This window comes from Ranitomeya variabilis, chromosome 1 (assembly GCF_051348905.1).
Source record: "Ranitomeya variabilis isolate aRanVar5 chromosome 1, aRanVar5.hap1, whole genome shotgun sequence".
Taxonomy (NCBI): Eukaryota; Metazoa; Chordata; class Amphibia; order Anura; family Dendrobatidae; genus Ranitomeya; species Ranitomeya variabilis.
Genome location: NC_135232.1, coordinates 471824822 through 471850591, shown reverse-complemented (window position 1 = coordinate 471850591; position 25770 = coordinate 471824822). Strand labels below are relative to the sequence as shown.

Here is a 25770-nt window from a genome sequence, read left to right as displayed (position 1 = left end):
AGCATAAGTACATGTGGGGATTCCCTAGCAATCAGGCAACCCCCACATGTACTTATGCTGGCTAACAGATGTAAATCATTCAGCTGTGTCAATAAAAACAAAATTTCTGAGAACTAAAAAATACTCGGAGGTCACCCGAGCGTGCTCGGGAAATCTCGAGTAACGAGTATATTCACTCATCACTAGTAGAGATAGAGGATACACCCAGCCCCGAGGTGGTGAAGTATTCAGTAGAAGGTCTATGGTATAGTCATAAGGTCTGTGGGGTGGCAGGACCTATGCCTTCTTTTCACAGAAGACTTCTGCAAAGGCACTCGATGCAGAGTCTTGTTCGTGACTTTAGCTAAGCAGTTGGAAGCACAATACAGTCTCCAATGAATGACCTGACTGGAGGACCAGTCAAAAACCAACATGTGTAAAAGCAGCCATGGAGGACCCAGGAGAACCAAATTTACAAATCTGTGTAGCACACAGAAGTAAATCATCTAAGCATGCAGGACTCCAATCTGCAGTGTTACTGGTAGCATGATGAATCGAATAGACTCTACCAGGACATGTCCGTCAATGGAGACAATAATCAAGGAGTGATTTAGCTGTTGAGTAGGGAGCTGAAGTTGATAGACCAGATCCAGATAAATTAAATTAGCCGCAGAGCCAGAATCCAGATGGGCAGCAGCAGAGCGGGACGTCTCCCGCCAGGTCAAGGTAAGTTCAGTCAGTAACTTTTGAGAGAAATTACTCTCATCTAGGGTCGTCTCTTCAGCCAATCATAGGTGCTGGAGTTTCCCGGTGTCACAGAGCACTGGCGAACAAAATGTCCCTTGCCTCCACAGTACATACTGACCTTTTTTCTGTACCTCCACTAACGTTCCTGCACAGAAAGTTTGGCTCCCTCAACCTGCATCGGCTCAGTGGTTGTCAGCACACTTTGCGGTAGCAAAGGGAACTATAATTTTGGAGCCAGTCTGGATGGTCTTCTGGCATGAGGAGACACCAAAACTTATTCCTGAGCTTGCTCATGAAACCAGAGATCTATCCTAGTGGCCAGGTGAATAAGGGCGTCCAACGAAGAGTGTAGATCTTTTCCAGTCAACTCATTCTTGATGCGACCAGACAGACCCTGCCAGAGGGTCGCCTCTAGGGCCTCTTCATTCCAAGCCAGCTCCGATGCCAAGGTATGGAAGTGTAAGTCCACAATATCGTGTATGGCTACGTTCACATTTGCGGTCAGCGCCGCAGCGTCGGGCGCCGCAGCGGCGCCGCATGCGTCAAGCGCCCCTATACTTAACATGGGGGCGCATGGACATGCGTTGTGCTGCGTTTTGCGCCGCATGGCCGCAAGCGTTGGACGCAAGAAACGCTTCAAGTTGCATTTTTTTTGCGTCCAACTTGCGGGCAAAAACGACGCATGCGGCGCAAAACGCAGCGTTTTAGCGTGCGTTTTGCCGCGTTTTTGCTTGCGTTGTGCGCTGCGGCGCCGACGCTGCGGCGCACAACGCAAATGTGAACGTAGCCTTAGACACAGAGACTAAGAAGCAGAGGAAGTGTGATCTGAGACCCCAAACACGGCTCAAAACATCTCCAGGAACCTCCAAAGATCGTGGATCTCTGGACCTCCACCCTCCCAAATGGGGTTTGCTCAAGCCAGGGCATGTCCCAACATCAGAGAAACCATAAATTCATAAATGCTATCTTGGTATGGTTCAAAGGAAAGAGGTAAACGGGGAGTGTGAAATGGATTTGACACTGATGAAGCAGCGGCTCTCCTTGAGATCTCCATCATAGCGAAACATTTGTCAACGAGATACATAATATAATGCTGGTGAGTCTGGACCCACTGCACCACGGACCAGGTTTACCCTGGAGGGGCTTGACTAAGTGTTTACTGGGTCTTTCCTAGAGCCTTTAATGGTGAGGATAATCTGGGCTGATGGTAGACACCAGGTACCACTCCAGGGCAGTCTCCGAGAGTGCAACAACTGACCAGAGGGTCAGAGGTGCAGATACAAGGCACAGGAGGGTGAAGACAAAGACGTGGTCAGGGCAGGCAGCACACATTCGATACACGTAGTAAAGTACAGAAGTAGAGAATTTCAGACAGAATGAGGAAACAAGTTTAGTCAATAACGGGAGACAGAATATGGAGGAATGCATAAACGGGAGCTAGCAAGCAAGAAACCAACATTTGGATGAGGAATGGAGGATGGAGTTGCCTGAAATATCGCTTGCTAGCAGGTGATAGGATAAGGAAGCAAATCTCTGCAGGAGAGGGTGGATACAAATTTCTGCAGAGTTTAGCTGCGCCCCCTATGACTCACAACTAGTACAAGGCATCTAAGCACGATGGTCAAGGGTACTGGGTGGGTGCAGCAGAGCAAAACACATGGTAAGTAGGGTGGTGCTTAGAAGGCATATGAGTGGCAGGCATACCCACTCCCCTTACTCCCTTTCCTTCTTTGGCCAGCCAATGGAGAAACTATTCCAATGTGACAGGGGCACAGATATTCTCCACAGGTTCTCAGGATCTCCCCCCAGGTCCAAATCACTTCCAGTCCACCAGATAGAAGGTCCTTCTCTAAAACTTTTTAGTATCCAGAATGCTCAGCGTGATGTTGAGGTAAAGGGTGGAGCAGAGCAACACACATGGTGAGTAGGGCGGTGCTTAGAAGGCATGTGAGTGGCCATTGTAACATTAGAAGATGTGATCATTGAGGGACTTTTCTCTCTGCCAGCCACTGAGATGAAGTAGCCACTGAGCTCTGCTGAACAATATGCCCTTTCATTTGCTTGTATTTTGTCAGAAATGATGACAAGGACAGGCTCAAAGTAACATGTTGCTCAGAGCGGGGTTCCACTATTTTTTCATTCTAGTGATCACAGGTGTTCAAATTTGGATGAAATGTACATAAGATTTAGTTTTCCACATTTTATATTTTAGGTTGTTAAAAGTTTTACTATAAAATATTTGCCTACCCACTAATGCTTCATTAAACTCCTTTACTGAAGCAACTGTTCGATTGTATAGGTCCCATGCTACGTTTGGTGCTGCCTGCTCCATATCTTCTTGCCAGACGTTTAGCAAATGTGCAATTTTTCTGGATGCACTGTATTCTATTGAAACAAACTGTTGAAGAAAATCATACATAGTATATATAACATGCCTGAACTCTGGTAATGGCTTTGTTAGTTATATAGATAAACAATCGTATCAGTTAAATGACAAAGTGCAAAGTACTCTTTAAACATTCACTAAAACCTCACTGTAATCTCAGTTTATTAGGAGTAGCCATTTTAAAGTGAACCTGTCATCAGGATTTCGCTAAGTAAAGTATAAGCATTGTCAGGTTCGCGCTGTTATACCGATTAAAATGATACCTTGGTTGATCGAAAAGATGGTAACAAATTGCAAGCTTTCGAGACTACACACTGAGGACTCTCAATTCTAAATATTTTTTCTATCTACTGGCTAACGGTACCAAGATATATACCTTGGTTGATGTAATCCGTCTTGTGGTTTTCTTGTGCTCCGGGGCGGTCTGTGGGGGAAGGGGTTGGGGGGTCGTTTTTTGGTGCTCTGTTCTCATATTCATTCTTAAGGGCTTAAATGACAGGTCACTGAACCATCAGTTACCTGCCTCCTATTTTAAATAATGCACTTGCCCAGTTCATATTGTGGTCTTTAAAAAAAAAAAAAAAAGTAACTACAGCAAAATGGCGCTGGCTGCATGCGCAGTAGCAGCCATCTATCACTTTCCGAAAAAACAGTGCTATATCAAATCTACAGCAAGCAGGACAGTAAGTGATACATAGTTGGAATCAGGATCTCTTTCTCTACATTACACTGCTCTCAGATTAAGGGGACAAAACCTGGTGACAAATTTGTTTTAATTAAATTATAACAGTTGCTTACAGCATAAATCTAAGCACCTAAGCAGCTAAAATGAACAGGTTTCTGTTACTTACAATATACAGACAAAATAGTGACAGGACAGTAGTGCCAATCATCCTGCTGGGAAATTTAAAACATGGGTCCCATGTATATATATTCTTTTCAAACCAGCTTTTCTGTTTTCTGAAATAAAGATATCACTTAAAATAAAAACATTGGGTTAAGTAGATTATAATTGTATAGCAAAACCTTTTTATATACATTTCTACAGTTTATATCTCTATTGAGGCTCTAGAATGAGCTCTCCTGACATGATCTTTTAGTTCCTGCATTTCCTATGAAGTAACAATACTGAAGCATCACATAAAACTCCAATTTGATCCCTCTTCTATTATGGAGTGCCCCTAATCAGTGCTGGAAGTGGCAGACTCTATAGCACACATGTCAAACTTTGGCCTGCAGGGTGATTATATTTGGCCTGCAACATACCCCCCAATGCCCCATTATACTGTATAGTGGACTATCTGGGGCCCATTATTCTGTATGAAGGACTATGTGGTGCCCATTATACTGTATGGAGAACTATATGGGGTTCAGTATACTGTATGGTTGACTGTGTGGTCCCCATTATACTGTGTGAAAGGCTGTGTGGGAATCACAGTTAGGTCATCATACTGTGTTGAGGTCACCATACTTTGCTTGGGAGTACAGTAGGGTCATCATACAATACATGTGCACAGTGCTGTGAAAGAATGCACTGTGGGGTATCATACCATGTTTAGGGGGCACTTTTGTTGGCATCATACATTATTACAAAACCTACAATAAACATAAACCCAATATTAGGGGTCGAGTTCCCGCCTCTGCACAGGGGGAATCTTGAGCCATCTCCTCTGCGGTCTCCCATTCCTCTCCAGCTGCACTGGAGCCTGCTCAGCAGAGACATCAGTCCTAGTGTCTGGCTCAGCCTGATACTGTGTGGATGGTTTTTGCTGCTTTCCCAGGCTCAGCCATTGTAGCCAGTACTGGTCAGCGGCGAGCAGACATCTCTGGGACTAAGTCCTGCTTTTTCCCTTCTGAGCATGCCCAGGGTAAGACCTCTCATTGGAGTTCAGGGGTCACATGCTCAGGTACTGCTGCAGCTCCCATTGGTCTTCTAGGAAGGTCCTGAAGTTGCTCTGGTATTGTAGCAGCTTCCATTGGTCCTCTAGGAAGGTCCTGAAGCTGCTGCAGCTATAAAAGGTTTGCATGGCCACAAGGCCACGCGCTAGTATCACTTCATGTTATGAGCTTGCTAATTGTGGTTGCGCTTGTATGATTGTATTTATGCGCTAAACGCTCTCATTTTTCATATTTCTGGTGCAGTAATGCAGTTCAGTTTTCATGTTTCATGTTTGCATGTTTCGGCGCTGCAGTGTGCTGCATTATTTATTGACTGTATATGAGTTGGTTACTCTAGGTTCAGCACCTGTTAACACTTAGTCTATGTTTGGATGTGACGGTCAGTTTTTTGAAATGTATTCTTTAGCCTTCTGACCGAGCACTCCGCCTCCTAGCCACAGGTGTTTTAATCGCAACAGGTCCATTACCCCTCCACAGAGAGAGAGAATGTTAGTCTAAGAAGAGGTTTCACAGGTACCCATTCAGATTGAGACATTTATTCTCAGCGAGGAAAGGAAAGCGTAGGACCTGGTATACGAGAGATGCCCTAAAGTGGCTACCAGGTACACATAAAATTGGCCATTTTTATGCGCTAAACGCTCTCATTTTCCATATTTCTGGTGCAGTAATGCAGTTCAGTTTTCATGTCTCATGTTTGCATGTTTCGGCGCTGCACTGTGCTGCCTTATTTACTTGACTGTATATGAGTTGGTTACTCTAGGTTCAGCACCTGTTCACACTTAGTCTATGTTTGGATGTGACGGTCAGTTTTTTGAAATGTGTTTTTTGAAACGTATTCAGGGACCCGGCTGAAATAAGCCCCTAGAATACCAGCACCTCCGGTGAGGAGTTTTTGTGTGCTTCTCTGTGTGCGTAACCACTGACTGCCATCAGCTCAGCAGTTAGCTGTGTTCCCCTGTAACGCTAACAGGGCACAGCGTGTTCTTTTCTGTGTGACTCAGTGAAGTAACTGAGTTCACTTATACCGCCATATAGTGCCGTCATTTTCTAGCAGCAGGTTGTCTCCTGCACGGTGGACCCCAGGCTGCGAACACACCAATTATAACATCCATATTAACTCGGTGCGTTCCGCCAGTCCTCACATAATACTAGCGCCAGGGTCTGGCTAGAAAATGGCGGACGATCAGCGTCTACAGCGGTACATCCAGCAGCTGGAGGGTAGGTTGGCGGCTCTTGAGCGTACAACCTCGGCTGTGGATGGTACCGCAGTCGCTAGTGTAGCTGCAGCCAGTTTGTCCTCTGCCACCCCTGCTCCGACTTTATCCCATCACCCACTACCAGACAAGTTTGCTGGCGACAGTAAGCTATGTTGAGGATTCGTGAGCCAGTGCACCATACATCTTGAGTTTCTGGCTGCACATTTTCCTACGAAATGGGCTAAGGTGGGATTTATCATATCCCTTTTGTCGGGCAGGGCTTTGGAATGGGCTTCGCCGCTGTGGGAGTGTGATGATTGTGTGGTGCAGAGTGCTCCTTGCTTTCTGGACACTTTGAAACAGGTCTTTTTAGGACCTCGCTTCACCCATGATACGGCGCTCCAACTGTTGGCAATTACTCAGCGTTCGTCCATGGTCAGCCAGTTCCCCATCCAATTTCAGACTGTGGCATCAGAGCTGGAGTGGCCAGATAAAGTCCTTATTCTGGTGTTCTGGAAAGGACTGGCAGACCATGTGAAGGACACCTTGGCCATCAGGGAGATTCCTGCCACACTGGAAGAGCTCATTACAATCTCTACCCGCATCGACCTCAGTTTTAACGAGTGGAAGTTAGAGTGGACCCAGTGTAGGCAGAGGTTCCAGTTGGCTCCTACCTTTGCCAGCCCTCTGGAATCTCCTGTTCAGGCGTCCGACGCCCATGAGGCCATGTAGAGGTTTCTCGACCTAAGTCCCGGGCCGCTCGAGTACCCGTGGTTTGTGATATTTACAGTTAGGACATTATGTCAATAAATGTCCTCAGCGGTCGGGAAAATTATCGCGTCTAGTAACCATTGGAGGAGGTTCACTAGACACAGCGGCATATTCCTCCAATTGTCCTTTAAAGGGACAATCACTTTAGGCTCTTCCACTCTCACTGTTGAGCTTTGTGTGGACTCTGGGGCGGAGAGGAATTTTATGTCCTCTGCCTTCGCCCAATGCCACGCCATAACCCTGGTGATGCTCGCCAGGCCAGTGACTGTTCGAGTGGTAAATGGGTCAACACTGCCCACACAAATTACACATCAGTCAATCCCTTTCACATTATCTATATCTCTTTCCCATCAGGATATTATCTCCCTGCTTGTCCTTCCCGAGGAGATGGATGAGATTCTACTTGGGATGCCCTGGTTACGTTTTCACTCTCCTCTTATAGAGTGGTCCTCAGGGAGAATTTTGGGTTGGAGCGAATCTTGTAAGGGCAGATGTGTGAGGGAGTCCGTTCAGGTTTCCACTACAGAGATACCCGCAGATCTCACTTCCCTACCCAAGTGCTATTGGTCCTATGCAGACGTGTTCTCCAAGAAGGCTGCAGAGACCCTTCAACCTCACTGCCCATATGACTGTCCTATTGACCTCATGCCTGGAGCTGAACCACCTCGGGGACGGGTCTATCCCCTCTCTCTCCCGGAGATGGAGGCTATGTCCCAATACATCCAGGAGAATTTGGCAAGGGGGTTCATTAGGAAGTCAGTGTCACCTGCAGGGGGTTCTTCTTCGTGCAGAAGAAGAACGGAGAACTGCGTCCATGCATAGAATACAGGGGTCTTAACGCCATCACCGTTAAGAATAAGTACCTGTTGCCCCTGATATCTGAGCTCTTCGATAGGCTATGGGGAGCAAGGGTATTTACAAAATTAGACCTGTTGGGTGCTTATAACTTGACTTGCATCCGTGAGGGGGACGAACGGAAGACGGCTTTTAAAGGGAACCTGTCATCCCGTTTTTTCCGTATGAGATAAAAATACTGTTAAATAGGGCCTGAGCTGTGCATTACAATAGTGTATTTTGTGGACCCCGATTCCCCACCTATGCTGCCTTAATACGTTACCAAAGTAGCCGTTTTCGCCTGTCAATCAGGCTGGTCTGGTCAGATGGGCGTGGTGTCTTCCCCCAGATCTTGCTTAGTTTTCCGTTGGTGGCGTAGTGGTGTGCGCATGCCCAAGTCCAGAATCCACTGCACAGGGGAGGGAAAAGAGCACGATCTGCGCTATTCCCCTGGTGATCGGTGGGGGCGGCCATCTTCCTGTGGCTGCGCGTGCGCAGATAGAGCGCTCTGCTGCCCGGGGCTTTAGGAAAATGGCCGCAGGATGCCGCGTGTGCGCAGATGGAGATCGCGGCGGCCATTTTCCTGAAGCAGAGATGCGAACTCTGCTTCAGGAAAATGGCCGCCGCGATCTCCATCTGCGCACGCGCGGCATCCTGCGGCCATTTTCCTGAAGCCCCGGTATCTGGTGATACCCTTTGGGCTCTGTAATGCCCCAGCCGTTTTCCAAGACTTTGTGAATCACATCTTCCGGGATATGCTCTCCACCTCGGCCGTAGTCTATCTGGATGATATACTCATCTACTCTCCAGATACTGACTCCCACCAGAGAGAGGTTCGCAAGGTCTTCGACCTCTTACGGGCAAATTCTCTTTATGCCAAGTTGGAGAAATGTGTGTTTGAGCAGGAGTCCTTGCCTTTCCTTGGTTATATCATCTAGGCTGTGATGGACTGGCAGAAACCTCAATTCTCTCAAAGCGGTGCAGTGTTTTATGGGGTTCATTAATTATTACCGTCAGTTCATTACGCATTTCTCGACTTTGGTAGCTCCCTTGGTAGCCCTCACCAAGAAGGGAGCAAATCCCAAGTTGTGGTCAGAGGAAGTCTCCAAGGCCTTCCTCTCTATAAATTCTCATTTTTCTAGCGCTCCCATCCTACATCGCCCCAATGTAGATAAGCCGTTCATAATGGAGGTGGATGCCTCATCTGTTGGTGCTCATGCAGTCCTCTTCCAAAAGGATTCTCAAGGTCGGAAGCATCCTTGCTTCTTCTTTTCCAAGACCTTCACACCAGCAGAGAGGAATTATTCCATCCGGGACAAGGAGTTGCTAGCTATGAAGTTGGCTTTCTCTGAGTGGAGACACCTTCTCGCTTTCCCTTCCAAGTCTTCACCGACCACAAAAATTTGGTGTACCTACAAACAGCTCAACGGCTAAATTCTCACCAAGCCAGATGTCTTTATTCTTCTCCTGGTTCCATTTTACCCTCCATTATCTCTCTGGGGAGAAGAACATTCGTGCTGACGCTCTCCCTTGCTCCGTTGTGCCGTCTGTGGAGGAGGAAGAGGAGCCTCGGCTTATAGTCCCTTCTGAGAGCCTGAGAACCATGGCTCCGGTTTCGCTAGAATCGATGTCTCCGGGCAAGATGTTTGCACCTACTAATTTGCGACCGGAGGTTCTCTCTTGGGCTCATTCATCCAGGGTGGGTGGACATTTTGGGACCAAGAGGACATCTGAGCTGTTGGCGAGGACGTACTGGTGGCCGCATATGGCTCGTGACGTTGGAGACTATGTTTGGGCTTGTCACCTGCGCCAAAAATAAGTCTCCTCGACAACGGCCGTCTGGGTTACTCTATCCCCTGCCGGTGGCTGACTGGCCCTGGGAGATGGTCGGCATGGACTTTGTGGTGGGCTTACCCAAGTCTCATGGTTGCACCATCATTTGGGTAATCACCGACCATTTCTCTAAAATGGTGCACCTGGTGCCGCTTCCACGGTTACCTTCTGCACGGGCCTTGGCAGCGTTGTTTATAAGACACATTTTCTGCCTACACGGCATGCCGGACAAAGATGTCAGTGACCAGGGTCTCCAGTTTGCGTCTCGGTTCTGAAGAGAGCTTTGTCGTTTACTCAGCATTGAGTTAAATCTCTCTTCAGCATATCATCCCGAGACGAATGGATTGGATGAGAGGACCAATCAGACCTTGGTCACATATTTGCGACATTTCATTTCTGCCAGGCAGGATGACTGGGCATCCTTGCTACCGTGGACGGAGTTTGCCCTTAATAACGTCGTAGCTGACTCCACTGGTCAGACTCCATTCCTCCTTAATTATGGTTGGCATCCGCGGGTTCCTGTGCCTATGCCCGTGTCTTCCACCGACTCCAGGGTGGCAGACTGGGCTGTGGAGGCACGGGACATTTGGGACCGCACTCAGGATGCCATCCGGGCCTCCAAGGAGAGAATGAGGTCCTTCGCCGATGCTCCGACCTTTGCTCCTGGCGACTTAGTGTGGCTCTCCGCCTGTAACATCAGGCTGCGAGTTGAGTCCACTAAGTCCACTTGCTCCTCACTACTTGGGACTTTTCAAGTTTCTCGATCAGGTTAACCCTGTGGTCTACAGTCTGGCCCTTCCTCCACGCCTAGGTAGCACCGACACCTTTTATGTGTCCCTCTTGAAACCCGTACACATGTCCCAGTTTTCCGAGTCATCTGCTGGGACATCGGGTTCGTCTTCGGACGATTACGAGGTGAACGCTATCTTGGGGTGCAAGGTTGTACGCGGGAAAAAGTTTTATTTGGTGGACTGGAAGGGTTATGGCCCAGAGGACAGGTCCTGGGAGCCTGTTGAGAATATTAGAGCTCTGCTGCTCATTGCTGCCTTCGAGCGTAGCAAGTCCCAAGGAGGGGGGGCATGTTAGTGGTTGAGTTCCCGCCTCTGCACAGGGGGAATCTCGAGCCATCTCCTGTGTGGTCTCCCATTCCTCTCCAGCCACAGTGGAGCCTGTCGGTCCCAGCGTCTGACTCTGCCTGATACTGTGTGGATGGTTTCTGCTGCTTTCCCAGGCTCAGCCATTGTAGCCAGTACTGGTCAGCGGCGAGCAGACATCTCTGGGACTAAGTCCTGCTTTTTCCCTTCTGAGCATGCCCAGGGTAAGACCTCTCATTGGAGGTCAGTGGTCACATGCTCAGGTACTGCTGCAGCTCCCATTGGTCCTCTAGGAAGGTCCTGAAGTTGCTCTGGTATTGTAGCAGCTTCCATTGGTCCTCTAGGAAGGTCCTGAATCTGCTGCAGCTATAAAAGGTTTGCATGGCCGCACGGCCACGCGCTAGTATCACTTCATGTTATGAGCTTGCTAATTGTGGTCGCGCCTGTATGATTGTATTCAGGGACCCGGCTGAAATAAGCCCCTAGAATACCGGCACCTCTGGTGAGGAGTTTGTATGATTGTATTCAGGGACCATGCTGAAATAAGCCCCTAGAATACCGGCACCTCCAGTGAGAAGTTTTTGTGTGCTTCTCTGTGTGCGTGACCAATGACTGCCATCAGCTGAGCAGTTAGCTGTGTTCCCTGTAACGCTAACAGGGCACAGCGTGTTCTTTTCTGTGTGAACGCACCAATTAAAACATCCAAATTAACTTGGTGCGTTCCGCCAGTCCTCACACCCTGATGTATCTAAATAAGTAAAAAGCAAAAGTACATGTAAATAACACAGGGTTCTTAGTAATACTGTTTTTGATAAAAAACAGCATAAAAGCCATCTCACCCAGTCCATTGTCTTCCGTTATTCACAAACTGAGGTCAACTCTGACACATCTTAATGTTTTTATTTTTAGACAGTGTAGGACCATCCTGATCAGGGCACCCTGTCAACGGTGGGATGGCTTTTATGCTGTTTTTGATCAAAAACAGTATTACTAAGAACCCTGTGTTATTTAAATGCACTTTTGCTTTTCACTTATTTAGTTACAGCAGGGTTTATGTTTATTTTGTTTCTTGTAGGTTTTGTATGCTTTATGGCCAAAGTGAACATGCGTTTATGTGCTGCATGTATACCATCTTAAACCAAGCTCAATTCTTGTGTATTTTCTTTGTATTTTTGCATTTTGTGCAAGCCGGGTTTCGCGCACAGTGGGGGACAGATGAAGTGCAACACACACGGATAAGGGAAAGGGGGGCCCAACACTAGGGAAGCGGGGAGTGGAGACCCCTAGGCAGATCTAACATCACCCTGTCTGCCTTAAGAGACGCTAAATAGGTTCCGCACCTATCGCCGAGCAGGATAACTAGTCACTGTCAGACCCTATTGGTAAGCCCTGCTTAGGGAAGGAAGGGGTAACTGCTGGTTGAACCCCCCTAACACTAAATACAGTTAGGATACACAAAGCAAGAGGAAACTTAGCTTGAGTAGACTCAGAAAGAAACACCGTCATCCTTCAAACTCCAAATAGGATGCTAGCCGACTGCTGCAGCTCCAAGCCTCAACAGGGAAGTGCAAATAGAAAATATCACAGCAAGTTGGGAGTTGTGAACACTCAGATCCAGGTGTGACCATTAGAGCCGGGGGAGGTGGCCACTGAGTCCTAGCGTCAGAAGGACCAGGCACAAGTCTGCAAAGCAAACTTGCTGAGACCTTCTGTAGACAGATGTAGTGCAACGGTCTGCAGCCTCTGACACATCCGTGACACTGGGGTGTGGCCTCCCTCCATTGAGCTGGAAATTACATTTAAAAGCTTCTATAGGCTGGTGTCCACAGTCCTTTGTCTGCCCTTATTCACACACTGAGGTCAACTCTGACACATGGTAAGGTTTTTAATATTAGACAGCGTAGGACCATCCAAATCAGAGTCACCTTGTCGACGGTGGCATGGCTTTTATGCTATTTTTGATCAAAAACAGTATTACTAAAAACCCTGTGTTATTTAAAGGCACTTTTGCTTTTTACTTATTTAGTTAAAGCAGGTTTTATGTTTATTTTGTTTCTTGTAGGTTTTGTATACTTTATGGTCAAAGTGAACATGCATTTATGTGCTGAATGTATACCAACTTAAACCAAGCTACATTTTTGTGTTTTTTCTTTGAAATTTTGCATTTTGTGCAAGCCAGGATGTGGCCTCCCTTTCTGAGCTGGAAATTAGACTTAAAAGCTTCTCCTAGGCTGGTGTCCACAGATCGGTACCTGGACCTTTGTCTGCCCTTATTCACACGCTGAGGTCAACTCTGACACATGGCAAGGTTTTTAATATTAGACAGCATAGGACCGTCCTGATCAGACTCACCTTGTCGACGGTGGGATGGCTTTTATGCAATTTTTGATTAAAAACAGTATTACTAAGAACCTGTGTTATTTAAAGGCACTTTTGCTTTTTACTTATTTAGTTACAGCAGGGTTTCTGTTTATTTTGTTTCTTGTAGGTTCTGTTTGAATTATGACCAATGTGAACATGCTTTATATGTATGTATACCAACTGAAACCAAGCTCAATTTTTGTGTTTTATCATACATTATTATCTGTATTATCATTCATGTATTTTATCCTTTGTTATTACATATTTAAATTAGGCCATTGAGCCATATGCTTTTTACTGTTCTTACATAACATATTATATTATTCCAGAATGTAGCATTTGTGATTAAGTGTTTATTTTATTCTAAGCTCTAATAATTAAAATGTACTTTGTTTGTTGGACAACCCCTTTAAGTTTGTTTCCATATGGAAAGGTTTTTCGTTATATTTGATGATAAGACATTTTTTAAAAAAGATATTAAGGTTGGCCTTCAGCTTTGTCCAAGTTTTTTTTTTATTTTCGCCCTGTCTGTATTTCAGTTTGACATCTCTGCTCTATAGGGATGTGGTATCCCGCTATCCGTTTTACTGCTGCTAAATGAGGCAGTTGGTGTATGGCAGTAGATTTGTTCCAGTGTGTTTGAGCACTGTGAGTTAGAAAATGTAATACATTGCATTGTATACCGACGACTCATAAATGTGCTTTGCTGCCATCTACTGGCCAATGAGTATATGAAAACTAAGTGATTATTCTCCTCACAACAAGCTGCCATAGAAATGGCTGGGAGAAGTGTAGCACCCCAGGTTCCTGATTCTTATAGTGGCATGGCTTTCTGCAGGAGGTTGGTGATGTCATGCTTGGAAGCCCCATTTACTGACCCCGCTCCAAAGACTGACCTTTCCTCAGCCACCGACAGCCCCGCTCTGTGCAATGAAGAGACACAGTGCAGGAACTCTCAGACCTTCATAGTAGGAACGGATCAGATTTTCATTATCCCTGGAATAAGACTGGAACACAGCATGAGAGCGAGAGTAGCGTCCAGGTGCTACCAAAGAAGCAGCAAGATTAGATAAGGAAGTATGACTGTGAATAGTTAAAATTCGTTTAACCTGGCAAGGTTTCCATTTGAAAAGTTCATTTGTTTGAAAAGACACTGAGGCCATGGACAGTGAATGGTCCACAAACTGTCATGTAAATAGTTGGCACCTCTTTGGGTGCTTTCTACTGGTTTTATATGGAGCCATTAAAGAAACTGTTTATTAATATTTGCCTTAAAAGTTATTTTACCTTAAAGTGATCTGAAGAAAAACTGTCTGGCGTGGCTGAAGACAAGGTCAGGATGTTATGCCTTGTAGCCCGCCCCACGTTGGGTGTTTATGACGGGTTCCCCACATCGTTGCTGCTGTTATAATGTTAATTGACATGAATATTATTTGCACTACCTCAGTATAGAGAATGTTGACCTTATTGCACTGCATTACAGGGATAGTGTTAAATATTGCCGAGAGAAGTTAGCCAGTAAAAGAGCGTTAAATGAATAATAGTTTAAATGTCAGATGGTTGAAATATGCATAGATAATATTATGATGTTTTGCACTTTAGCATAAAAAGTGTTAGTAAAGATAGTATACCCTTAAAGGGTAATCGCCATTTCATAGTTAAGGTTTAGTATTTAGTATGTAATATTTAGTGTCATAAGGAAGTTCTATTTTTGATAAAGTTATTCCTACTTTATATGAAAGTTTTGTAATGTGTAAAGCTAATTACCTCCCGTAAGGGGAAGCTAAAGTTTTCATTACCTGTTTACATGCATTTTAAAAATGTTTGTATATCTAACCAATTTGCTGTTGTTTTTCTTTTCCCAGTCCGGGAGTACTGGATTTAAAGGGGGGGACGGGGGTAATGGCTGTAACACCCCAGGTTCCTGGTTGATACAGTGGAATTGCTTTCCTCATGGGGAGGGTGATGTCATGCTTGGAAGCGGAGAAGGATTCCTTTTATCAGGCATTCACAAGCATGCAACATGTTCACGCTCCAGGCCAGAGGGGGGAGCTCTGATCCAGCTTGTGGGTGGCTCCCCTATATATATCTTCTGGTCTGGAGGGAAAGTTAGTCTGTCAGAGGGACAGAGCAGAGTCAATTCCTGTCAGAGAGACAGAGGAGAAGGAAGCAGAGGGACCGTGCAGCAACGAGAAAGTACTGCAGGGCCTGGAAAGAAAGAGAGAAAGGAAAGCAGGACAGATTGTGAAGAGCGTGAAGGAGAAACAAAGCACAGGCGAAGTGAAGACCTAGGGGGGTTAGCCGCGACTGAGCTGCCTCCCTACTGTGCGCATGAAACCGGTAGCTGGAAGACTGAGGTTGTGCAGTATTCTACATCTCACAGCAGAAACCAGCGGGACAGCTGATTGTAAGTGACCTGTCCACCACACACCTGAAGACACAGTAACACAATAGAGCCCGGGTCATGATAGAGATCCTGTAAAAAGGCTCGAGTTACCTGTCATACAGGTATTTTCCTACCTAAAGGGGGACAGAGAGAACACGTGAGGACCTTGTGTGAGGCTAGGGACTACACCACAGTGCTAGAGGGAAGGCTTACGACTCCACTTGGTAAGGGGGATTCTGGATTCGCTTCCAAGCAGGCCGGACCATCAACACCTGTGATTCGGTACCCTGGACTGTGGCTGCCTGAACCTTCGGTAAAAAGGTAAAGAGACTGCAACCCTGTGTCCTTCATTTCTTTCTACACCATCTATCATCTGTCCCCACCACACTGGGAGCCCTGGGAATCCAGCTTCACCTGTGGGAAGTCATACCATCATTGCTGCCATAACATCACCCCAGAGGACCCCTTTAAGCAGTGTCGGTCATCCCTGACCGAGAACCATAGGTGGCATCATGAGCAAACTTTATTCACAAAACCCCTTTAAGGACAGCCCCTTTTAATTGGGCGCCCAGGGCCACGGACCGGGTCGCCGCCACCGTGACATCCCCTTTAAGTACCAGACCCGGTACCGAGTACCCCAAGGCCCTGGCAGGCGTTCCAGAAGCATCCCAGCACAGGGCTCTCACACTTCCTGAGGTATCTTCCAGTTCGGGCTTTTCAAGCTGCCTGAGGGAGCAAACACTAGTGCTCCCATCATAGTTTTCTATGCGAATTCACGCTGAGGGGACATCTTTCTCCACATAATCTCCTCCACAAAGGAGTGAAGTTTTTTCTACTCAGGAGAGATAACACTGCACATGTGTTATCCTGCATGCTGGTTATCCTGTTTGCTTCTAGTCAGGACCAGATCCATGTGGCTGCCATGCCACTGACTTTACTTAATCTATCCCCTGTGAAAGGAAATGATAGGCTCAAAACTGTGAGTTCTTCCACACTTTAGTGTGTTTCCACAGAGAGCCAATCTAAGAAGGTCCCTCCATCAATGTAATATTTATTGGACTACGCATAGCACTTCCTCTAATAGCAAGTGAAGAGAACTCAGCTCCAGCCACCCTGAGAGGCCATAACCTCGCTTGTCTCCTGAGTAAAGAATCATTACTTTCACATGCACAATATACTGTGAACTTTGCCTTTAAGAAAGAGACTGTACCCTGTTACCTCTTTCATTAAAATTGTTATGTTTACAACAGGATAGAAAAGGTGAGAGGGAGGCCCTACCTGTAGGGAATGGGGGATGGTCACCACCTGAGCTCAAACCTGAGCCTGTCCCTGCACTCACCTAACGCCCTATGTGGGTCCTTCCTCCCCACTGCTGTCAGGATACCTCATCTCTAGTATTCACCTATTACTGCCCTGGCTGATGCACTGGCCGGCAAGGAGCACTAGCCTCACCTCTGCAAATAATACACACAAGGTGAAGTGACAAACACCAAAGCGACAAGGGGAAAAAACACCACACTTAGCTTATAAACACTGCTGCTAAGGTCCACACTGCAGATAACAACAGCAACTGGATTCCAATCACCAGATGTGGCTGACACCAGAGAGCTGCTCCTGCTAGGCTGGTCTCCAGAAATAAAATGTATCACAGTCAGCTGATGCATCAGGTGAAACTTTAAAGGATGGTGGGAGTGGTCACCACTTGCATCAGCTGACCCTGCAGCACTGCAGTAACACCAGATTGCCAGCTGGGGGAAAAAAACTGATATTTACCCAGATAGTCCAAAAATAAAATAAAGTTTTAAACTGAGTGGAACCAGAGCTGCCAGAAATCCCAAAAATGGATCATGACAGGGGTCCAGCGACCCACTTCAGCTACCATGACATCATTATCTGCTGCCAGTGGGACTACATGCCCCAGCTGGTCCTTCTGCAACATCTGGTGCCTCCCCAGTGGCCCACCACAGGGACATTCACTTTGACAAAATGGTTGATTGCCTCTGTGTCTATTTATTCATAGGGAAAATATAACATTCACCAGTATTTTTTATACAACGTAATTACATATTTACTTAGTATTGTAATTTAAGTAATACTAATAATAAGAACTATCTTTAATAATAGATAATGTAACATTTTATAATGAATGAAACTTACTGAACAGGTTTTTGGAAGAGTCTCTTGACATGTTCAGCCTGATGTATTGGTAAGAAACATTTTTCATCCTAATAAGATGACCAAAATTATAAAATATATCTTGAATATAAGAAAGTTGTTAAAAAAATATACTTTTCACTATTATCTAAAGAAATTTACAAAATCGTAATCGATCTTTAGGATCCGTTGGTAGAATTGGCTATGGGGAGTCAGCCTTGTACTTACATATCGAATGTCAGCTCCCATGTATATTCTGATGTATTTGATAAATATATGTATAAACCGCCCCATCAGGAAGACTAAACACAACAGTGACGGCCATTCATAAATAACCTTTTCAAAATTACCAAGGGTCTGTAAAACAAATAAATATCATATTTTAAAATATGTTTCATAGCTATTGTGCCATTATTATGCATAATATGTAGCACAAACATGTATATAAATAATAGATATTTGTTTTATCTAAAATGAATTGGTGCATGGGCAACAAATATTCTATCATACACTGCTCAAAACAATAAAGGGAACACTAGAATCCCACATCCTAGATATCACTGAATGAAATATTCCAGTTGTAAATCTTTATTCATTACATAGTGGAATGTGTTGAGAACAATAAAACCTAAAAATTATCAACGTAAATCACAACTAATATCCCACAGATGTCTGGAGTTGGAATGATGCTCAAAATCAAACTGGAAAATGAAGTTATAGGCTGATCCAACTTCAGTGGAAATGCCTCAAGACAAGGAAATGATGCTTAATAGTGTATGTGGCCTCCATGTGCCTTTATGACCTACCTACAATGCCTGGGCATGCTCCTGATGAGGCGGCGGATGGTCTCCTGAGGGATCTCCTTCCAGACCTGGACTAAAGCGTCAGCCAACCCCTGGACAGTCTGTGGTGCAACGTGACGTTGGTGGATGGTGCGAGACGTAATGTCCCAGTTTTGTTCAATCGGATTCAGGTCTGGGGAACGGGCGGGCCAGTCCATAGCTTCAATACCTTCATCTTGCAGGATCTGCTGACACACTCCAGGAACATGGTGTCTGGCATTGTCCTGCATTAGGAGGAACCCAGGGCCAACCGCACCAGCATATGGTCTCACAAGGGGTCTGAGGATCTCATCTCGGTACCTAATGGCAGGCAGGCTACCTCTAGTGAGCACATGTAGGGCTGTGCAGCCCTCCAAAAAAATGCCACCCCACACCATTACTGACCCACTGCCAAACTGGTCATGCTGAAGGATGTTGCAGGCAGCAGATCACTCTCCACGGCATCTCCAGACTCTGTCACGTCTGTCACATGTGCTCAGTGTGAACCTGCTTTCATCTGTGAAGAGCACAGGGCGCCAGTGGTGAATTTGCCAATCCTGGTGTTCTGTGGCATATGCCAAGCATCCTGCACGGTGTTGGGCTGTGAGAACAACCCCCATTTGTGGGCGTCCGGCACTCAGACCATCCTCATGGAGTCGGTTTATAACCGTTTGTGCAGACACATGCACATTTGTGGCCTGATGGAGGTCATTTTGGAGGGCTCTGGCAGTGCTCCTCCTGTTCCTTCTTGCACAAAGGCTGAGGTAGTGGGCCTGCTGCTGGCTTGTTGCCCTCCTACGGCCCCCTCTGTTATGATCCCAGTGGCTTAGGATCACAAATCTAACCAGCTAAGTCAGAGACAATAGGACGAGCTCTGGGGATGTGGTAACTGGACTGACCACAAAGCTGATCCTAACCAAACACACTAAAGGTAGCCGTGGAACGTTTCCTGAAATCCTAGACGTCTCTTCACGGCCTGAGAAACTGACTACCCCTAGAGATAAAGTAAGACCTCACTTGCCTCAGAGAAATAACCCCAAAGAAATAGAACAGCCCCCCACAAATAATAACGGTGAGTTAAGAGGAAAAGACAAACACAGAGATGAAACAGGTTAAGCAAATGAGGCCCGCTAACACTAGATAGCAGAAAATAGCAAGGGATCTGTGCGGTCAGTAAAAAACCCTATACAAAAATATCCACGCAGAGAATGCGAGAACCCCCACACCAACTAACGATGTGGGGGGAGCAACTCAGCACCCCAGAGCTACCAGCAAGCAGAGAAATCACATATTAGCAAGCTGGACAAAACTCATAATATTCTAGGAACATATTGAACACAGATGAGCAAGAATAAGCAAACAGAACTTAGCTTCTCTTGAAGAGACTGGTAACGGATGTAGACAGGAGCAAACAGAATAGCACTGAATACAACGACAGCAGGCATAGACTGAGATTCCAAGTGAGCTTAAATAGAAAACCAGACAACAGATAACGAGACAGCTGATGCCAGTCACAAACCTGCAGAAAGACAGCACTCACACAGTACCACTTGTGACCACAAGAGGGAGCCCAGAAATAGAGTTCACAACAGTACCCCCCCTTGAGGAGGGGTCACCGAACCCTCATCAAAACCCCCAGGGCGATCAGGATGAGCCACATGGAAGGCACGAACCAAATCGGCCGCATGAACATCAGAGGCGACAACCCAGGAATTATCCTCCTGACCATAGCCCTTCCACTTAACCAAATAATGAAGCCTCCGTCTAGAAATACGAGAATCCAAGATCTTCTCCACCACGTACTCCAATTCGCCCTCCACCAGCACCGGGGCAGGGGGCTCAACAGAAGGAACCACAGGCACCACATACCCCCGCAACAAAGACCTATGGAACACGTTATGAATGGCAAACGACGCTGGGAGGTCCAAACAAAATGACACCGGGTTAAGGATTTTCAAAATCTTATAAGGACCAATGAAGCGAGGCTTGAATTTAGGAGAGGAAACCTTCATAGGAACATACCGAGAAGACAGCCATACCAAATCCCCAACAAGAAGTCGGGGACCCACACCGCGACGGCGGTTGGCAAAGCGCTGAGCCTTCTCCTGTGACAACTTCAAATTGTCCACCACATGGTTCCAAATCTGATGCAACCTATCCACCACAGAATCCACCCCAGGACAGTCAGAAGGTTCAACCTGACCCGAGGAAAAACGAGGATGAAAACCAGAATTGCAGAAAAAAGGCGAAACCAAAGTAGCAGAACTAGCCCGATTATTAAGGGCAAACTCGGCCAATGGCAAAAAAGTCGCCCAATCATCCTGATCAGCAGAAACAAAACATCTTAAATAAGTTTCCAAGGTCTGATTAGTTCGCTCGGTTTGGCCATTCGTCTGAGGATGGAAGGTCGACGAAAAAGACAAATCAATGCCCATCTTAGCACAAAAGATCCGCCAAAATCTGGACACAAACTGGGATCCTCTGTCAGACACAATATTTTCAGGGATGCCGTGCAAGCGAACCACATTCTGAAAAAATAGAGGAACCAAATCGGAGGAGGAAGGCAACTTAGGCAAGGGCACCAAATGGACCATTTTAGAAAAACGATCACACACCACCCAGATGACAGACATTCTCTGAGAGACTGGAAGATCCAAAATAAAATCCATGGAAATGTGTGTCCAAGGCCTCTTCGGGACAGGCAAAGGCAAAAGCAAACCGCTGGCACGAGAACAGCAAGGCTTAGCCAGAGCACAAATCCCACAGGACTGCACAAAGGAACGCACATCCCGCGACAAGGAAGGCCACCAGAAGGACCTAGCCACCAAATCCCTGGTACCAAAAATCCCAAGATGGCCTGCCAACACCGAAGAATGAACCTCGGAAATAACTCTGCTGGTCCATCTATCTGGGACAAACAGTCTCTCTGGTGGGCAACGGTCAGGTTTATCCGCCTGAAATTTCTGCAGCACTCGTCGCAAATCTGGGGAAATGGCAGACAAAATCAGTCCCTCTCTGAGGATACCAGCCGGTTCTGAAACTCCCGGAGAGTCAGGCACAAAACTCCTAGAAAGAGCATCAGCCTTCACGTTCTTCGAACCAGGCAGGTACGAGACCACGAAATCGAAACGGGAGAAAAACAACGACCAACGAGCCTGTCTAGGATTCAGCCGCTTGGCAGATTCGAGATAAATCAGATTTTTGTGATCAGTCAAGACCACCACACGATGCTTAGCTCCCTCGAGCCAATGTCGCCACTCCTCAAATGCCCACTTCATAGCCAACAACTCCCGATTACCAACATCATAATTCCGCTCGGCAGGCGAAAACTTTCTTGAAAAGAAAGCACAAGGCTTCATCACAGAGCCATCAGAGCTTCTCTGCGACAAAACAGCCCCTGCTCCAATCTCAGAAGCATCAACTTCGACCTGAAAAGGAAGAGAGACATCAGGCTGACACAAAACTGGAGCCGAAGAAAACCGGCGCTTCAGCTCCCGAAAGGCTTCCACGGCCGCAGGAGACCGATTAGTCACATCAGAACCCTTCGTGGTCAAATCCGTCAAGGGTTTAACCACGCCAGAAAAATTAGCAATGAAGCGACGGTAAAAATTAGCAAAACCCAAGAACTTCTGAAGACTCTTAACAGATGTAGGCTGAGTCCAGTCATGAATAGCCTGGACCTTGACTGGGTCCATCTCAATAGTAGAAGGAGAAAAAATAAAACCCAAAAAGGAAACCTTCTGTACTCCGAAGAGACATTTTGAGCCCTTCACAAATAAGGCATTAGCACGCAGGACCTGAAATACCATCCTGACCTGCTTCACATGGGACTCCCAGTCCTCAGAAAAGACCAAAATATCATCCAGATACACAATCATAAGTTTATCCAGATATTCTCGGAAGATGTCATGCATGAAGGACTGGAACACAGAAGGAGCATTAGAGAGTCCAAAAGGCATCACCAAGTACTCAAAATGGCCCTCGGGCGTATTAAATGCTGTTTTCCATTCATCCCCCTGCTTAATACGCACAAGGTTATACGCACCACGAAGATCTATCTTGGTGAACCAACTGGACCCCTTAATCCGAGCAAACAGATCAGATAATAATGGCAAAGGATACTGAAATTTGACCGTGATTTTATTTAGGAGACCATAATCTATACAAGGTCTCAGAGAACCATCCTTCTTGGCCACAAAAAAGAATCCAGCACCAAGAGGGGAGGAGGACGGGCGAATATGTCCCTTCTCTAAAGACTCCTTTAAATAACTCCGCATTGCGGCATGTTCTGGTACAGACAAATTAAAAAGTCGTCCCTTGGGGAACTTACTACCAGGAATCAAATTTATAGCACAATCACAATCCCTGTGAGGAGGCAGGGCACCGGATCTGGGCTCATCAAATACATCCTGGTAGTCCGATAAAAACTCAGGGACCTCAGAAGGAGTAGAAGAAGCAATTGACACCAAAGGAGCATCGCCATGAATCCCCTGGCAACCCCAACTTGAAACAGACATAGCTTTCCAATCCAGAACTGGATTATGGGCCTGCAGCCATGGCAGACCCAAAACGACAACATCATGCAGATTATGCAGCACAAGAAAGCGAATCACCTCCTGATGTACAGGAGTCATGCACATGGTCACTTGAGTCCAATACTGAGGCTTATTCTCAGCCAATGGTGTAGCATCAATACCCCTCAGTGGAATAGGGAATTCCAAAGGCTCCAGGACAAAACCACAGCGCCTGGCAAACGACACATCCATCAGGTTCAGGGCAGCACCGGAATCCACAAAAGCCATAACCGAGTAGGATGACAAAGAACAAATTAAAGTAACAGACAAAATGAATTTAGGCTGTATAGTACCAACGGTGACAGATTTAGTGATTTTTTTTTACGCGCTTAGAGCATGCTGAGATAACATGAGTTGAATCACCACAGTAAAAGCACAACCCATTTTGACGTCTATGATTTTGCCGCTCAATTCTGGTCAGAATTCGGTCACATTGCACAGACTCAGGTCTCTGTTCAGAAAACACCGCCAGATGGTGCGTAGATTTGCGCTCCTGCAAACGCCAATCAATCTGAATGGCCAAAGCCATTGAGTCATTCAGACTTGCAGGCGTAGGGAACCCCACCATAACATTCTTAATGGCTTCAGAAAGACCTTCTCTGAAATTTGCAGCCAGGGCACACTCATTCCATTGAGTAAGCACCGACCATTTCCGAACTTTTTGACAATACACTGTTATGATCCTAGTGGCAAGGATCACAAGTAGGACTAGCTAAGTAACTAAACCGACTACAAACTCTGGGGAAGTGGTAACTGAATTGACCGCAACCTGATCCTATCCGCAAACAACTATAGGCAGCCGTGGAACGTTACCTGAAAATCCTAGACGTCTCTTCACGGCCTGAGAAACTGACTATTCCTAGAGGGAACGAAAGTCCTTACTTGCCTCAGTGAAATGACCCCAAAGATATAGAATAGCCCCCCACAAATATTAACGGTGAGTTAAGGGGAAAGCACAAACGCAGAGATGAAATTAGATTTAGCAAATGAGGCCCGCTAACACTAGAAAGCAGAAAATAGAAAGGGAACTGTGCGGTCAATTAAAACCCTATTCAAAATATCCATGCAGAGATCGCTCGAGCCCCCGCACCAACTAACGGTGCGGGGGAAGCAACTCTGTACCCCAGAGCAAACCAGCAGAAGAAATCACATATTAGCAAGCTGGACTAAACTCATCATACACAGAAATCATATTGCAGACTGATGAGCAAAAAATAATTAAACGGAACTTAGCTTCTCCTGAAGAGACTGAAACCGAAGATAATCAGGAGTAATCAGAATAGCACTGAGTACATTGACAGCCGGCAACAAGTGGAAGTGAAACAGAGCTAAAATAGGAAACTCCCACGTGAATGACGAGGCAGCTGATCAGCCACAGACCCGCAGGATAATAAACAAAGCCACCAGGGGGAGCCCAAAACAAAAGTCACACAATACCACCTGTGACCACAAGAGGGAGCCTGAAAACAGAGTTCACAACAGTACCCCCCCCTTGAGGAGGAGTCACCGAACCCTCATCAAAACCCCCAGGGCGATCAGGGTGAGCCACATGGAAGGCACGAACCAAATCGGCCGCATGAACATCAGAGGCGACAACCCAGGAATTATCCTCCTGACCATAGCCCTTCCATTTAACCAAATACTGAAGCCTCCGTCTAGAAATACGAGAATCCAAGATCTTCTCCACCACGTATTCCAATTCTCCCTCAACCAGCACAGGGGCAGGAGGCTCAACCGGAGGACCCACAGGCACCACATACCTCCGCAACAACGACCGATGAAACACATTATGAATAGCAAACGATGCTGGGAGGTCCAAACGAAATGACACAGGGTTAAGGACTTCCAAAATCTTATAAGGACCGATAAACCGAGGCTTGAACTTAGGAGAGGAGACCTTCATAGGAACAAAGCGAGAAGACAACCACACCAAGTCCCCAACGCGAAGTCGGGGACCCACACAGCGACGGCGGTTGGCAAAGCGCTGAGCCTTCTCTTGTGACAGCTTCAAATTGTCCACAACATGATTCCAAATCTGATGCAACCTATCCACCACAACATCCACTCCAGGACAGTCAGAAGGCTACACCTGACCTTAGGAAAAACGAGGATGAAACCCCGAATTACAAAAAAAAGGAGAAACCAAAGTAGCAGAACTAGCCCGATTATTAAGGGCAAACTCGGCCAACGGCAAAAAAGTCACCCAGTCGTCCTGATCAGCAGAAACAAAACATCTCAAATAGGTTTCCAAGGTCTGATTAGTTCGTTCGGTTTGGCCATTCGTCTGAGGATGGAAGGCCGACGAAAAAGACAAATCAATGCCCATCTTAGCGCAAAAGGTCCGCCAAAATCTAGACACAAACTGGGATCCTCTGTCGGAAACAATATTTTCAGGGATCCCATGCAAACGAACCACATTTTGAAAAAACAGCGGAACCAACTCGGAGGAGGAAGGCAACTTAGGCAAGCGCACCAAATGGACCATCTTAGAAAAACGATCACACACCACCCAGATGACAGACATTCTCTGAGAGACAGGGAGATCTGAAATAAAATCCATGGAAATGTGCGTCCAAGGCCTCTTCGGGACAGGCAAAGGTAATAGCAAACCACTGGCACGAGAACAGCAAGGCTTAGCCCGAGCACAAATTCCACAAGACTGCACAAAGGAACGCACATCCCGAGACAAGGAAGGCCATCAAAAGGACCTGGCCACCAAATCTCTGGTACCAAAT

General features: G+C 46.4%; 1 protein-coding gene across 4 annotated transcripts in view; it reads right to left on the bottom strand.

Annotated features, from left to right (window-relative positions):
• Positions 1-25770, bottom strand: part of LOC143764731 (stimulated by retinoic acid gene 6 protein-like) — a 211061-nt gene that overhangs the window by 66615 nt on the left and 118676 nt on the right. For all 4 annotated transcript variants that reach the window (XM_077250616.1, XM_077250626.1, XM_077250646.1 and 1 more), the window contains 4 exons: positions 17869-17997; positions 17644-17711; positions 3964-4072; positions 2974-3124 (listed from right to left, as the gene is read on the bottom strand). In XM_077250616.1, coding sequence (XP_077106731.1) covers positions 2974-3124; positions 3964-4072; positions 17644-17711; positions 17869-17997 — 457 coding nt within the window. The remainder of the gene's footprint in view (positions 1-2973; positions 3125-3963; positions 4073-17643; positions 17712-17868; positions 17998-25770) is intronic.